At 66.1% G+C, this 15,869-nt stretch overlaps 1 protein-coding gene across 2 annotated transcripts; it reads right to left on the bottom strand.

Moving 5' to 3' along the window:
• Positions 1 to 80: 80 nt before the first annotated feature.
• Positions 81 to 12,532, bottom strand: Znf598 (zinc finger protein 598, E3 ubiquitin ligase). Of its 2 annotated transcripts, none has more exons than XM_042698186.1 (12): positions 12,317 to 12,532; positions 5,835 to 5,947; positions 5,268 to 5,397; positions 4,941 to 5,152; positions 3,803 to 4,020; positions 3,345 to 3,462; positions 2,848 to 3,035; positions 2,628 to 2,712; positions 1,780 to 2,531; positions 1,328 to 1,472; positions 1,071 to 1,224; positions 81 to 985 (listed from the first exon to the last, which is right to left on the bottom strand). In XM_042698186.1, the coding sequence occupies exons 1-12, from the start codon at positions 12,530 to 12,532 to the stop codon at positions 632 to 634; spliced, it is 2,685 nt and encodes an 894-aa protein (XP_042554120.1). In that variant the 3' UTR covers positions 81 to 631. The 2 variants fall into 2 exon arrangements, with proteins under 2 accessions (XP_042554120.1, XP_042554121.1); XM_042698187.1 differs by having other exon boundaries at positions 3,354 to 3,462.
• Between the last annotated feature and the right edge of the window lie 3,337 nt (positions 12,533 to 15,869).

Genomic DNA, 15,869 nt, shown 5'->3' with positions numbered 1-15,869 from the left:
TCTGAGGAGCTCAGGTGGCCCAGTGGCCGGGGGATGGGGTGGGTGGTCACTCAGAGAGCAGACAAGCACAGGACAATGGCTATGTGCAGTACTGCAAAATAAATTTATTTGAAGATAAACTGTCTTATAAAATGTCAGAGGCAATGTGAGATCCCAGATACAGCTTGTCTCATAAAAAGATTCAACTTCAAGTAGCACAATTTTGTGTCTGGTTTAATCTGGACCATTCTGAATTATCAAAGAGCCAACTGCTTACACAACACGCTCAACCTGTGACTCCAGCACCAATGGGCCTGCGGCTCTGAGCTCTGGGGCTGCGGGCTCGAGGCCAGGCACCCACTGTGGGCCCTGGGCCTGACCCCAGGCTCCCATCTCCGCACCCTGCTCTTTCGCTCCCCTGGCACCTTACAAAACACGAAAAAGCACACGACAGTGCCCACTACCGAGCAGAGGACGGGACTTCTGAGTGTGCACGTGGCACATGGCAGCCCTTCCTGGTGACTGCTGGCGGCCTGGCCAGCCAACGGGCCTGAGCAACAGCCTCATGGGAGCCCTGCCTAGCTGCACGGCAGCTGGGAGGGGGAGGAGGGAGACGCAGGGTGCGAGCCCCGGCCCTCGCTGGCAGCAGCAGCTACGTGATGATCCTAGCAATGGCTTGGAGAGAGGGAAAGTCATCCTCGCGGGCTGCATGCAGCGCCTGGTGGTTCTTGACGTCACCATGTGCGAGCACCTGCTGACAGGTGGTGCACACACAGCAGTCCAGGCCGGCCTGCGGGGCGCTGGCCTGCCACGTACTCCTCTTGTTCTTCTTGGATTTGGCGCCCACGGGCTTCTCGTGGCTGCAGAAGTCGGCGTGTGCGGACAGCAGCTCCTGCTGTTTGGCTGTGTCCGGCAGCAGCACCAGCAGCTCGCTGAAGATCTTCTGGAAGTTCTCCCCGAGCAGGTCCCGGCAGCTCTTATAGTACTGTGCTGCAGAGACCATCCCCTGGTGCCAGAAAGCCATGCCAGTCACTCCCGGCCTGGGCCCAACAGGCCGTCCTCCCGGCCCCGGTCAGCCCGGCCCCGCTCACCTGTCGGAACTCTCCCGAGTGGCTCTTGAACTTGCTGAAGCGGGCCTCATCGCTCTGCAGGAAGTCTTTGATGGACTGGATGAGCTGTAGGTTCCTTTCCCGGAAGTTCTCGGGCACCAGGTAGGCCTGGGGTGTTGTGGGTGGCAGCCTGGGTCTGGGGTCAGATGGCGACGATGAGGCTGCCGCATTTCAGGTGGCTGGAGAGGGTGGCGCCCTCTGCCAAGCCCCCTGGTGGGCCTGGCGCCCGCCTCACTTACGCTTTGGCGGTGGTGGCGGGGCTGGGGGCACAGGGTGTCTGGGAGCTGGGCAGGAGGCTGGAGAAGCCAGGCGGCGGCTTGCTGGCAGGAGGCACCAGGCCTGGCGGTGGCGGTGTGCCCTTCAAGAGCACAGCGGTGTTGAAGCCTGGGGCGAGTGGAAGGATCTGAGCGAGCTGGCCAAGGCCCCCAGGCTGCCTGCACCCTGCCAGCCTATCTACAGGCTGGGGCAGGCTCATGCTGGGGCAGCCTGGCTTGCCTGACAAGGTGCTCTGGACGGGTCAGGGGAGGGCGCAGGGTTATGCGAGGTGAAGATGCTCCCTGCCTTCCAGCTGTTCCCAGGCCGCCCCAAGCCCACCGCGGTGGCCCTGCCCCGCGCCCCGGCGCTGCCATCTCTGGGCTCCAACCTGATGCCACCACCCTAGCCCTTCTCGCTCGGAGCGCCGCCAGCGTACCTGGCGGGGGAGGCATCCTCGGGGGTGGGCAGGGGCCTCCAAGTGCCGGGAAGTCTTGGCGGGGGGAGCAGGGGAGGGGCCCCACGGGCCTTGGGAGCCCCGGGGGTTCCTTGGGGACGCTCTTTGCCAGGACCATCCCCTCCGTGTGTCCATTAACGAGGACGCCTAATGGCGGGCCCTCTGTTCCGCCTGGAGGGGCTTCAGGGGCCTGCTCCGCCCCAAGGGGCTTTGGGGTACGGTTGGGAGGTAGCGGTGGGGGCGATGGAGCCTTGAGCTTCTCGGAGCCCACCTTCTTCTTCCTGCCGACCTTCGCGGCGCTGGGAGTGGCCGCGGGCGGCGGCAGGGCGGGGGGCGCAGCGCGCTCGGGCGCAGCGCGGCTGCCCCGCTCCTCCGCCTCCACGGGGGGCGGGCCGCCCTTGCGCCCACCCCTGCCCCCCTTTCCTGCCTTCCTCGAGAGGTGGGCGCCCCCACCCACAGCTTGGACCGCTGGGGGGGGCGGGGCCCCCTTTTTGCTACAGCTGTTGTTCCAGGCAGAGGCAAGGCTGGGGGGCCCGGAGCTGGGCTTGGACGAGGAGGACACGAGGGCAGGGAAGTCTTCCTCCTGGAAGGTGCTCCTGCCCCGCACAGGGCCGGGGTACGCCAGCGCCAGCCCCACCGTGCTTGGGGCGCCTGCTGCGGGGCAGGAGGAAGTGGAGGCACAGAGACTAGGGAAGTCTTCATCCTTGAGTTTTGGGGTGGGCAGCGGGAGGGCGCTAGGTCAGGAGAGAGCAGAGCTGGTCAGGGACACGCCAGGCCCTGGCCAGCGCCCCACACAGGTACTCCCCCCCCCCCCCCCCGCGGGCACACACCTGGGAGCGCCGGCCACCGCGCCAGGGCCTGCGGCCGGGAAGGCTTCCTGGTTCACAGGCCCGTTTGCTGAGGTTTCTTTGGGGCCTAGGAGACCAGAGGCACCATCAGGCCTTGGGGATGGGCTTGGGGAGAACGCAGGGGGCTGGGGGGGGGGGGTCCCTGGCATGCTGCCGGGCCCGGGCTGCCCGCTCTCCGCCCTCCCCACAAGGCCTGGCTCACCTGGGCCTTCTCCCTGAGGCCGGGGCAGGCGTCGGGAGCCTCGGGGCTCCTCAGGTGCCCGGGCTGCCGCTTCCTCCTTCTTGGGCCTGCCACCCTCCTCTCGGCCCTCACTCCTCCGAGGGTCCTCCTGCTGCTGGGCGGCCACCGAGGCCCGGATGGCGGCAGCCACCTCTCGGTCCTCTTCTTCTCTGGGGGGAGGGAGGAGAGGCTTCAGATTGTGAGACAGGCCAACCTGGCACAGCTGTGCGTCTAGGGCCTTCTGTCCCAGCCTCCTGGCTGCGTCACCACCCCTTCCCCTGGGCATGGCGTCCCTGGCTTCCACCAGGGAAGGGCCAGAACGTTTTGCTCACTAAGGACACACAGCAGATCCTGTTGGCACCCCAAGATCCTGAGCCAGAGCCCCTGCCCGTGTCCTTTCCCAGCGCAGCTGGTGGCCGTGCCACCGCCGGTGGGTAGCACCAAAAGAACGTCAGCGGCGCGCGCGCGGGTCGGCCCACCTCTTGTACCTCCAGCTTCCTCGGCGGCTCTGCTGGGCGCCGCGCCCGCTGGCCCGGCCCGCGCGGCCCTGGCGGCTGTACCTGTCCACCTCCTCGTAGTCCTCGCCACTGACGACCCCTGCATCGGCACACAGCCCGTCACCCGCCCGGCCTCGGAGGGCCGCAGGCTGCACGAAGGGCGGCGCGCCCGCAGCCCCTGGCCGTGGGCACACGCCAGCGGCGACTCGACCTGCGGCCCCGAGTCAGAGGCGCAGCCAAGCGGCGCTCAGCGTCCGCATGCGGAGAGCCCCAGAACTCCAGGCGCAAGACGCCGAGAGGCAGGCGGGAGGGCGCTCCCGGCGCCCACGGGCGCGCAGTGCCGGGGCGCAGGCGGGGCAGCTCCTCCCCGCAGTCACCAGGGACCCCGCACACCACCCGGAGCCGGGCCGCGCCGGGCCGAGCCCCGATCGCGCGCTCACCCTCACTGCGGCGGGAGTGCCGCGGCGCGAAGCTGAACTGCAGGTCAATCTGGCGGTTCTGGCGCGCCTCCGCGCGGCTGCGGCTGTGGCAGGCCGTCTTGTGCGCCTTGAGGTCGATCTCCGTGCGGAAGGCGTGGGTGAACTGCTCCGTGCTGCAGCGGCCCTCCTCACACAGGAAGTGCTTCTCCCGGAAGTGCTCGCGCAGGTACGTGTAGTCACTGAGAGAGTGGGGTGTCACGGGGTGCCCTTACGGCTGCCCGTGTCTGGAGGGTCACCTGGCCGGCCCGGGCCCCGCCCCCTGTGTAGTCCTGAGCCCCGCCCCCTGTGTAGTCCTGCGCCCCGCCCCCCTGTAGTAGTCCTGAGCCCCGCCCCCTGTGTAGTCCTGCGCCCCGCCCCCCTGTAGTAGTCCTGCGCCCCGCCCCCTGTAGTAGTCCTGCGCCCCGCCCCCCTGTAGTAGTCCTGCGCCCCGCCCCCTGTAGTAGTCCTGCACCCCGCCCGCCCCGCCCCCCTGTAGTAGTCCTGCGCCCCGCCCCCGTGTAGTCCTGCGCCCCGCCCGCCCCGCCCCCTGTAGTAGTCCTGCGCCCCGCCCCCCTGTAGTAGTCCTGCGCCCCGCCCCCCTGTAGTAGTCCTGCGCCCCGCCCCCTGTAGTAGTCCTGCGCCCCGCCCCCCTGTAGTAGTCCTGCGCCCCGCCCGCCTGTAGTAGTCCTGCGCCCCGCCCCCCTGTAGTAGTCCTGCGCCCCGCCCCCTGTAGTAGTCCTGCGCCCCGCCCGCCCCGCCCCCTGTAGTAGTCCTGCGCCCCGCCCCCTGTAGTAGTCCTGCGCCCCGCCCCCTGTAGTAGTCCTGCGCCCCGCCCGCCCCGCCCCCTGTAGTAGTCCTGCGCCCCGCCCCCTGTAGTAGTCCTGCGCCCCGCCCCCTGTAGTAGTCCTGCGCCCCGCCCCCCTGTAGTAGTCCTGCGCCCCGCCCGCCCCGCCCACCTGTAGTAGTCCTGTGCCCCGTCCGCCCCGCCCACCTGTAGTAGTCCTGCGCCCCGCCCGCCCCGCCCACCTGTAGTAGTCCTGCGCCCCGCCCCCTGTGTAGTCCTGCGCCCCGCCCGCCCCGCCCACCTGTAGTAGTCCTGCGCCCCGCCCGCCCCGCCCACCTGTAGTAGTCCTGCGCCCCGTCCGCGTCGCAGAAGTGGCAGAAGTAGTGGTCGCGGCGCAGGTGCTTGAGCAGCTCGTCGTTGTCCAGGTAGCGCTCGTCACAGAACTTGCACAGCGGGTGGCCCCGGTGGGACGTGTCGTCGGGGTCCCCCTGCATGCGGTGCCGGGCCAGGTCCTTGCGAGAGTACCACTTGCGCTCGTAGGTGAAAATCTGCGGAGAATGTGGGGGTGGGCACGGGCTGGGGGCTCCCGGGGAGCCCCCCCCCCCCCCCCCCCCCCGCCCCGTGCCGGGGTGCCAGGCCCACCCCGAGCGAGCAAAGGCACACCTTGAGGTGCTTGAGGCACAGCTTGCAGCAGAAGAGCTCGTGCTGCTTCCGCATGTGCTGCTCCAGGTCTCCGAAGAGGCCGAAGGGCAGCAGCTGGGGACACCGCGGGCACTCGTGCTGCAGCAGCTGCCTGGGGAGACAGCACAGCCCCAAGGCACACATTCAGCGTGGTGCGCGGCGGCGGCTCCCACATTCGGGGGACAACAGCTGAGCACACGGGCTGCAGGGCCAGCCCCGGGCCCACGAGGGTCCCTCCTCACAGCTCTCCCGGGTGCTGGGAGCTCAGTCAAGCACCGCCTCGCCCGTCCCCTCTCGCCCTCAGACAGCCCGGACAGCAGAGGCGACCCACCTCCACGGTGGCTTCGGGGAGGGCAGCACTCAGGGCTCAGGACAGTCCAGCCTGGGGCACACAGCCCGTCGGGGCAGGACCCAGGGAGGACCTGTCCCTGTCCCCGCTTCCCCTGTGGCCCCGGGCTTGGGCCGGGAGGCGAGGGGCAGGCACGCGGTCCCCACGGAGGGCACACACACTCATGGCCGCTGCAGACCCCCCAGGCTGGGTTCACGCACCTGTACAATGCAAACACCTTTCCATCTGCAAAGTAGATGTCATATTTCTTCTCGTGCTGCAGCTGGTGGATGGGGATTGTGGCAAAGGCAGGAAGCTTCTTCCCGAAGACCACCTGGAGACACACGGCAGCAGGCTTGGCAGGGTGGCAGGGGCACAGAAGAGGGCTCTGGGCCCCAAGCGGCAGCAGCCAGCCTAGGCTTCCTCTCCTCTCTACAAAAGAACTGTTGGCACAGACTCCATCCCAAGTCTCCACAGGGGGCAGCCATGCTCCTGCAGGTCTTGCCTTCACCCACGGCTCCAGAACCAAAGGGGGAAAAGGGGCTGAGCACCAAGCAGCTTTTTTTTTTTTGGGGGGGGGGCATGCTCCAAGGGCAGCTACAGAGCATGTGCTGCCAACTTAGCATCAGGTGACCTGCACGAGGCCTGGCGAGCCCCGCCAGCACCCCTCTGGTGCTTCCAAGACCTGGCGCCTCCAGCCAGCCACGCCAGCCCTGGTCATGCAGCTCGTGCCAGTGACTGGGCTGTGGAGGGCCCCAGGGGTCTCCAGCTCCTGCTGCAGCCTGGCTGCCACAGCACCCCTCCCCTGTCCCTTAGGGTCGGGCTGCTGTCCTGCCCCACACCAGACGGATGGCCTGGAGCTCCAACAGGTTGCCCTTTTCTCCAAGAAGCCCTGCAACTGAGGACCTCACCACCGCGCTCCTCCCTGGCCCTCACCTGGCACGGCCGGGGCCAGCTGGCTCTGGGGCAGCTCTGAGGCCGTACCCTGAGACAGGTCACCAGCTTAGGCTGAGCTGAGCCGTGTTTGGGACCAGAATGGACGTGCCCTTGGGGCAGCTTGGGGCGGGCACGCTCGCGCGTGGCCACACGCACTGCACACCCCTGGCCGTGCGGCAACCGCAGCGGCCTCCCTCTGGGGGGTCTGGAGAGGGAGCCAGCCGCAGGTGGTGGGATGGCGGGCCAGGGACCTGGCCGCCCTTCCTCATCTCCCCTGGTCTCCTCTGGCCGGGCAGGAACATCACTGCCTAACTGTCCTGTGTCCCCTCTGCCTCTGGGCAGCTTGTCCCCAGGCCCCCATAGGAGCAGAATGTCTGGGTTCTGTGCTGGCCCCTTCTGTCACCTGCCCTCCTGGATGGCTGCGGCCGCGAACCAGGGAGGATGCTGGCGGGAAGCGGCGCTCCCCCCCCCCCTGTCCTCCCCACCCCCCAACAGGAGGACCCACAGGCCTCACACATCCACTCCTCCTCTGGGGCAGCAGCTCTAGAAGCCCAGCTCCCCTTCACAGTGGCTAAAAGAGCAAGCCCAGCAAACTGCGCAAGGCTGCCAAACAGACGCTGCAGCGCAGGAACAATCTCCTTCCCCAGAGGAAGCCGTGCCAGGGACGCCCCCATCCCCACCACCGCACCGGGGCCCGGCTTCCAGCAGCGTCCTCAGACCCAGCCTGGTGCATCTTGAGCTGCAGTGGAGGACTTGGGGGACGTGAGCACCCCAGCAGCCTCCTCCACGGCGCTCTCCCGAGGACACCTGTGTTCAGGAGGCGCCAGGCTGCGCTGAGTGGAGCGTCAGTCCGCTCTCCTCACCACCGCTCACCCCATGGCAGCCATGATGACCTGCAGCCCGAGGCCAGCCGAGGCCGCGAGCAGAGACCAAGAACCCGCACACGGCCTGGGGTGCACGCCCCGCATGCAGGGCCTGGGGAAGGGAGACGAGCACTGGGGTGCGAGAACCAGGGAGCCAGGCCTGCTCCTTCCTGAGGCCGCGGGCCTGCTGCGCCACGGCACCTGCGGCAGAGCCCGGGGTGTTAGCCCTCCTGAGCAGCCCGGCGCAGGTGGTCCACACGGGTACACAGTGGGACTGGAAGCAAGAAAAGGCTTAGGACAGTAACAGAGACCTCAGGCTGGCTCTGCTGCTGCTGCAAGGTGGGCAGCAGGAAGAGCGGCCCCCGCACAGGGTGGGCAGATGATGGCACTGCAGCGGGCCTGGGGTAGAGAAAGCAGTTGGACGAGGGTGAGCACAAGGACACGGCAGCCAAGCCCAGGACCGCAAGAGTCTACCAGGGATCTGCTAGCAATGCTCTTCCCCCTGGGGACAGTGAGGCGGGGCTGGGATGCAGCAACACGAAGCCGGCCCTGGGCTACACAGGGAAGAAAATCAGGAGTCAAGAGACAGCAGGCCTAAACCACTGGGCAGAGAGCTCCCAGGATCCAGCGTGGGTTAGGCCTGGACCACCGCTGGGTAACTGAGGCAGCAGATCATCCAGGGGAGAGGCGTCCTCGGTGAGACATCCTAATGGTTCCCTTCCCGTGGAGGCCGAGAGGCAGAGGGGCGAGAGGCCTGGACAGGACCAGGAACTCCCTAGAGAGCCTCCAGGGACAAGTCAAGGATCTGCCAGGGAGCCTTGCTGCCCCCTGCTGCCAGCACGCAGCGGTCACTCAATACATGAGGAGAAAGGCCAAGCGTGTGACACATATAATCCCAGCATTCTGGAGGCTGAGGCCAAGATCCTGACCCTGTTCCCAGCCCCCAAAAATGAGAGGACCAAAGAACAAGTACAGCAATAGAATATCAGAAGGGAAATGCCAGCGGGCGCCAGTGGCTCACGCCTGTAATCCTAGCTCCATCCCAGGATCAAGGTTTAAAGCCAGCCCAGGCAGTATCGTCCATGAGACTCTCCACTCAACCACCAGAAAGTGGCAGTGTGGCTTGAATGGTAGAGCACTCACCTTGAGCTGAAGAACTGAGAGACATGGGGCTGGGAAGGTGGCTCAGTGGTAGAGCGCTTGCCTTGCATGCATAAGGCCCTGGGTTCGATTCCTCAGCACCATATAAGCAGAAAAAAAAAGCCGGAAGTGGTGCTATGGCTCAAGTGGTAGCGTGCTAGACTTGAGCTAAAGAGCTGAGGGACAGCGCCCAGGCCCAGAGTTCAGGCCCCACGACTGGACTAAAAAAAAAAAAAAAGAGAACTGAGAGACAGCTGGGCGCCAGTGGCTCACACTGTCATCCTAGCTACTCAGGAGGCTGAGATCTGAGGATCGCGGTTCAAAGCCAGCCCAGGCAGGAAAGTCTGTGAGACTCTTATCTCCAATAAACCACCAGAAACCAGGAAGTGGTGCTGTGGCTCAAGTGGTAGAGCTCTAGCCTTGAACTGAAGAGCGCAGGGACAGCGCCCAGGCCCAGAGTTCAAGCCCCATGATCAACAAAAAAAAAGAAAAAGGAAATACCAAATGTCACCAACCTAGCATGGGTCAGGTGACCCATCATCAAGCCTGGCTATCTGGAGGCCTGGTGTTCCATTCCTGTAAGCCTACCTTGCTGTAAGCCTACCTAGCGGGGAAGCTGAGACCTAGAGGATCAAGGTTCAAAGTCAGCCTGGGCAGAAGACTCCCTCACCAAAGTAACTGGCAAAAAGCTGTGCTGGAGGCATACCTCAAGTGACAAGACTGCTAGCAAAGCACAGGTGCCAGACAAACAATTTTGTGGCCCTGAGTCCAAACCATGGTACTCGCTAAGAAAATAAGTAAGCATGGGTCCCAGAGAAGAAGGCTCGGGTGTGGGGAGGAAGCGCAGCGGGGAAGCCGAAGGCCACTCCAGGAGCCACTTGGAGAACCCAGAACCCAAGGATCATGGGTGGGGGCTGGAGAAGTGTTAACTTTACAGAGATGCCAGGATCCGGGGTGACAGGGAGGGGCACTGCCAACAGAGAAGATACTGCCTGAGTCAGCAGGGCTTGCCCTCAGACGCAGGGCTTGGGGTAACCCTGGGCTGGCCTTCAGTATTCTCCTCCCACTTCCCGGCCTGGGAGCCTGGGTGTGGCTTCACTGGGTGGCTGAAGCACCATCAGGACTCCTAGGAAAATACCAGGGACTAGATGCGAGACACATGTAAAAGGGTCAGTGAGAAAGATGTGTCCAGAGGGAGGCAGTGGGGCCCCAGGTGGGGGTACCACACCCAGGACCTCGCCACAGAGCCGTGTCGCAGACCACTCCCGGGTCCCACGCAGGAGCAGCGCCTGCACATGCCCCCACCGGAAGGCAGCCTGCCTCAGCTTCCACGCGGAGCGCCCGCCGCTCCATCCAGGTCGCCCTGGCTCTCTGCCTGAGCGGCAGGCTGCAAGGCTGTGCTGCGTCTGCTCCAGCCATTCCCAGCCCCCACCCTGCAGCCCGCACCGGGAAGGTCAAGGTGTACACAGTCACTCAGAAAAGGAAGCTTATTCACCCCACACTGCATCGGAGCACAAGGAATCCTCTCCATTTCCACAGACCTTGCTTTCAGGAAGGGAGAGCAAAGCATGAGCACAGCTGAGGGACTGGGGGAGGGGGTCATCCTGCGATTCCTGAGCGGGCATAGGGCACCTCCAGACATAACGTGGGACTACGCAAGGGAATAGGAAAGAGTAGGGTGAAGCTGTAAGCTCGGGAACGGGAGAGCAGGGTGGAGAAGGGCCGAGGGAGCAAACTTCCCAGGAAACCTCTGCTGCCCAGCAGTGCAGGACAGGCCCAAGAGGCAGCCCAGATTTGATGAGGCGCGCCCATGGCCAAACAACACCCAGGGGCTGCCCACAGCTCGCGTCAACAACCCCTGCCACACAACGCTCTGAGGGTACTGCGCCTAACAGGAATGAGAGAGGGCAGACCCTGGCTACAGTAGCCACACCAGACTGTTCACTTCCTAAGTGAGACCCAAAGTTGAGGCTAGGACTCACATGTAAAGACCGCCACAGTACCTTCTTTCTGGCAGAAAGCTGCAGGTGTGTGGGAAATCTGTCACTACAAGCAAAAGGGCAGGGGTGGGGCCTTCAAAGTATGCCACTGGCCAAAGGCTTCCCGAACTTCCTGTGCTCCAGGTCCACCACATTAGAGACTGCTGGCATCTCCACATGCTTTGCTTTCCAACAGGTGCCCAGAACCGGTGCCCGTGGAATGTTCATGGGTCCCAGTACCTCTCTGGCTGCTTTCACATACAGGACAAGAAAGTCAGATTCCCTGGCAGATGCCACCAACAAAACCTTCTGTGAACAAACCAAGGGGATTTCACAATACTGGAAGCAAACAAGCTCTCTAAGGGCAGCATGTCCGCAGAGACCCGGCCAGATGCGCCCTGCGGCGGGGGTGCCAGGGGGCTGCCCTCTGACCCCTCCAGGACCTCCGAGTCTGGATCAAGTCGGAAACATGGCTCTCTTGTCTGGAAGGAAGCTCCTAGCAAGAAGAGCAAAAACTTCCTCCTGTTTTGGTCCCCAGCAGTCAGACCCCGGGTGGAGTCAGATCCCGGAGTCACCGGGAGGATCTCGGGGTCACCAGGGGAGCCCAGAAGGCTCGCTGGGAAGGGAAACGTGCAGTTGAGCTCTCCGCTCCCAGGAACCGCCCCGGGCGGATCCGGGCGCCGGTCCCCGCGAGCCCGGCGGAGACCCCGGAGTGTGAACACCCACGGACAGGCGAGGCGCGACTCCCGACCCGCAGCAGCCTCTTCCGGAGGCCGGGGCACCAGGGAGCACCCCCCCCCCCGCCCCGCCCGGGCCTCGGGGGCGTCGCTCGGCCGCCTCCGGCCTCCAGGCGCCAGGCGGCCGGACCCCGCCCCGGGGGCCCCGGAGCCTCGGGCGGGCGCGGCCGGGCCCGAGCGGCCCCCCCGACCCCCCGCACAGCCCCCCACGCAGCCCGCCGGCCCCCCGAGGCCCCCGCGCAGTCCGCCGCCCCCCCCCCCGGCCCCCGCGCAGCCCCGCCGGCCCTGCCCGGCCCCCGAGGCCCCCGCGCAGCCCCGCCGGCCCTGCCCGGCCCCCGAGGCCCCGCGCAGCCCGCCGGCCCTGCCCGGCCCCCGAGGCCCCGCGCAGCCCCGCCGGCCCTGCCCGGCCCCCGAGGCCCCGCGCAGCCCGCCGGCCCTGCCGATACCCCCCCCCCCGACCCCCGCGCAGCCCCGCCGCCCCCCCCCGACCCCCGCGCAGCCCGCCGGCCCCGCCGACCCCCCCCCGGCCCCCCCCCCCGGCCCCCGCGCAGCCCCGCCGATCCCCCCGGCCCCCGAGGCCCCCGCGCAGCCCGCCGGCCCCGCCGATCCCCCCGGCCCCCCCCGGCCCCCGCGCAGCCCGCCGGCCCCGCCGATCCCCCCGGCCCCCCCCGACCCCCGCGCAGCCCCGCCGGCCCCCCGAGGCCCCCGCGCAGTCCCGCCGGCCCCGCCGATCCCCCCCCCGGCCCCCGAGGCCCCCGCGCAGCCCGCCGGCCCCGCCGATCCCCCCCCCCCGGCCCCCGAGGCCCCCGCGCAGCCCGCCGGCCCCGCCGATCCCCCCCCCCCGGCCCCCGAGGCCCCCGCGCAGCCCGCCGGCCCCGCCGATCCCCCCGGCCCCCCCCGGCCCCCGCGCAGCCCGCCGGCCCCGCCGATCCCCCCGGCCCCCGCGCAGCCCGCCGGCCCCGCCGATCCCCCCCCCGGCCCCCGAGGCCCCCGCGCAGCCCGCCGGCCCCGCCGATCCCCCCGGCCCCCGCGCAGCCCGCCGGCGCACCTGGCGCAGCTCCTCGCGGCACACGGCGCAGTAGCGCTGCTCGCACAGCACCCGCATCTTGGTGGAGCAGCGGTAGCACACCGGGTGGTCGCAGCGGCCCAGCGCCGTCGCCTCCAGGTCCCCGCAGCACAGCACGCAGCTCCCGCCGCCCCGCTCCGGCGCAGCCGCCGCCTCCAGGGCCGCGCGCCGCCCCTCGGCGCCCGCCGTCGCCGCCATAGCCCGACTCCGGCCCCCCTCCCGGCCGGCGCGGCGCGGCGCGGCGCGGCCTGGCTCCGCGGGCCCGCCCCTTCCGGTGACGTCATCGCGAGGCAACCGCCCCGCCCGGCGGAAGTGCGGCCTGCGACTTCCGCTCCCGCTCGGACTCCGGCTAGAGCGGCGTCCGGGCGCGCGGCGCTCTGTCCGCCGCGGGCGGCCGGGCGGGTTCCGGCCCCGGGCCCGGGCGCGCGAGGAAGCCCGGCGTCCGGAGTCTCCGCTCAGCCATGGCTAGGCTTTGAGTGCCGCACTGCTCCGCGCCGGAAGGCCGCGCTCGGCCCGAAGCGCTGCCCGTGGTTCCTGGGCCGCGGGGCTGCTGGCAGCCGGCGGGCGGCCTTCCCCAGCGCCACCGCATGCGGCCCTCAGGAGCCCGGCGCCTGGTCGGGAGCGCACACCGCCCCTGAGCCAGGCGCGGGCGGCTCACGTCTGGAGTGGCAGTCAGGTCATCTGTCGTCGCCGTCGTCAGATCTCAGGGCTCTGAGAGCTGAGCATCTTGGTTGGAAGCCAGCCCGGGCAGGAAAGCCCACCAGACTCTTCAGTTAAACCACCCAAAAGCCAGAAGTGGAGCTGAGCTAGCTGAGAGGGTCAGTTAGACTTTGCCAGAGAACCACCCAGACACCCAGGTACAGAGAACAAAGGAAGGTTTATTGTTGGGAAAGGAGTGGAAAGACTCCTGCCCACAAGAGAGGAGTGAGAAGAAGCGCCAGCTATTGTCTGAGGTGACCTATATGTCCTAGGAGGTTTAGGAGGGGCTAGAAGGGGTCAGGAGGCGAGATCCTGGTGTGGACGTGTAGGGCAGGAGCTTCATCATGGCGGCTAGGACTGAAGGCTGCTGTCCAAATAGTAGATAAGGAGCCCTGCAGCTGCCCAGCCCTGAAGGTCACTCGAAGGGGCTCTTGTTGCCTTATATGGTGGTGGCTGCCCCAGACAAGTGCCATCTCTGGGTAAAGGGGAGGTTGGAGGCTGATTATTTACTGCTTTTACTACATGGTCCTAGTGTTGCCTAGGAAGGGAGCGTGCCAAGCCGTGGAGATGGAAAGGAGTGTATTAAGCTATGGGACTGGAGCTCATTTCGCTAGCTCCCAGGCCCTGAGTTCAAGCCCCAGGACCAGAACACACATACACAGAAGATGGCAAAATCAGCCAGGCACCAGTGGCTCTAGCCTGTAGTCCTAGGTACTCAGGAGGCTGAGATCTGAGGATTGTGGTTTGAAGCCAGCCTGGGCAGGAAAGGCTATGAGACTCATCTCCAATTAACCAACAGAAAGAGCTGGAAGTGGTGCTGTGGCTCAAGTAGTAGAGTGCTAGCCTTGAGCAAAAAGGAGCTCAGTGACAGTGTCCAGCTCCAGAGTTTAAGCCCCAGGACTGGGGGGGGAAAGGTGGCAAATGGAAAGATTTGCTTATCCATGTTTTCCTTACTGCAGAGCACCTGTTAACATCCAGGTTCTGCAGACTCCAGACACATTTAATGAGGAGCTGCTGCAAGGAGGAAGAGCCCCAGAAAAGAAGTCAGGGCTTGTTTCAGTGTGACACACAGAAGCGATACTCTGCTTTCCTTGTGCAATCCTGCCTTTTTTTTTTTTTTTTAAGATTTATCCACTCTACATTTCTAAGTGCTGGGAGGTCCGCGATACCTAGAGAATCCTCCAGGGGGTGCTCCACACCCTTCCAGTTGGATCCAAGTCCCCCCCCCCCCCCCCCCCCAGGATCTCCCAGCCTGAGCGGGCGGCCATGCCAGGGGACCCCGGTGGCTGGATTGTGGCCTATGTCGTGACGTGCCACCCGCCCACCTGCCACTCCAAGTGGCTCTCCAAGGTGGGCAGAGTGGGCCCTGGGGAGCGTGGCAGGGGTGGCTCGTGGCGCAGCCGCCTGGTCCCCGAGGTCCTTCAGATACTTAGCCTGTTCACAGCCCCTGTGTGGAAGTGTTCTCCCCAAGTAGGGTAATAGCAACAACAACGGAGCCAACATTCACTGCGGGCCAGGAATGGTGCCAAGACCTCCTGGTTGTTAATGCAACAAGATAAGAGGAGCACTGTCACCACCTTCAGTTTCAAAGGAGGAAACTGAGGCAAGTGAGGCGGTAACATTACTGCTTCTTCCCCTACGCACGCACACACACAGAGCCAAAGCTCCAGGGCTAAATGCTCCTGGGTTCTGGGTAGTCTTTGTGGGGAAGGCTGCAGGTTCTAGTATGCTCCATTGCGGTTGACACCCCCAGGGTGTTCCAGCGTGGGGAGCAGGTGGCTTCCTCTGCTTCCCGCCTCCTCCTCCTTAACCTTCAGTATTCTTTGAAGTCCAAAAGTGAAGCATTTTACAATGATCCCAAACAAGACCCCCCTCCCCATTTTCTGGGACCTTCTGGAGGAAGAGGTCGATCAGGTCTGATTATCTGCAGGCCAGATTCACCTGGGGCTGGGGTCACGAGAGACTGCACCCTCGGGTCTTGCTGGGTGGGCGTGGGCTGTTCTGGCAGGAGAGCCTTGGAGGAATGCTCTGTGGCTGCACCAGCCATTTTCTCAGAATCCTTGAGGATGGGTGAAGGTTCGCCAGGTAGAAGGGGAAGGGAAGAGCTCTGGGCACAAGCAATCATAGGCTGTTGGTTAAGACTCCACACGGTGGAGGTTGGCTGAGGAAAGTGGCCTCGGGAGAGGGTTGGTGGTCAAATAGACCGCAGTGGAGTTTGGCAGGGCTCCGTCGGGTATCTGTTGGCCATCATCAATGGCTCTGTGGGACCAAAGTTGGGGTTCCCATCCTCCTTGGGGAGTGATCCACCTGCAGGCCCTCTGTGCCCACCTGGGTGCCAGGAGCTCCTCCTGGTCAGTTCCTGGGGTAGGGAGGAGATGGAAGAGCAGGAGTGGTAGCACAGGCAGGCACACGCACACGCACCCCAGGGAGTCTCAAGGGCGGTTCTAGCCAGAGGCCCATTCAGTGAGCCTCTTCTAGCAGCCTGGGGTGGGGGGACCCCTCTTCTCTCTCCATCCACCCTTCTCCCTCCGCCTCCCAGAGCCCCGCAGTTGCTGAGGGGGCGGACGGGGCGGGGCGACACAGCTGTTAATAGTCGGGGCTCCGGGGTCGCCGGGAGCCCCGCGCTCTTCGCCACCGCCACCGGCGCGCACGGCCCCAGCCGGCCGGTTCCAGGTCCTCTTCCCCGGGCCGTCGGCGCGAGAGCCCTGGCGCGCAGGCCGGCAGCGCGGGGCCCCCGGCCGGGGGCTCCTGCGAGCCGGGCGCTGCTGGCCGGGCTGCTGCTGCTGCTGCTGCCGCCCGGGCCCGCCGCAGCCTGGTACAAGCACGTGGCGAGCCC

This window comes from Dipodomys spectabilis, unplaced genomic scaffold, assembly GCF_019054845.1.
Source record: "Dipodomys spectabilis isolate Male_0828 unplaced genomic scaffold, ASM1905484v1 ptg000231l, whole genome shotgun sequence".
NCBI lineage: Eukaryota > Metazoa > Chordata > Mammalia > Rodentia > Heteromyidae > Dipodomys > Dipodomys spectabilis.
This window is presented reverse-complemented; position numbering and strand designations above follow the sequence as displayed.

Coding starts and splice junctions, on each gene's coding strand:
- Znf598 (XM_042698186.1), bottom strand. CDS start 12,532: ATGGCGGCGACGGCGGGCGCCGAGGGGCGGCGCGCGGCCCTGGAGGCG. Junction 5,153..5,267: donor TGTGCCTCAAGCACCTCAAG/GTGTGCCTTTGC, acceptor CATTCTCCGCAG/ATTTTCACCTACGAGCGCAA. Junction 4,021..4,940: donor GGGGCGCAGGACTACTACAG/GTGGGCGGGGCG, acceptor CCACTCTCTCAG/TGACTACACGTACCTGCGCG.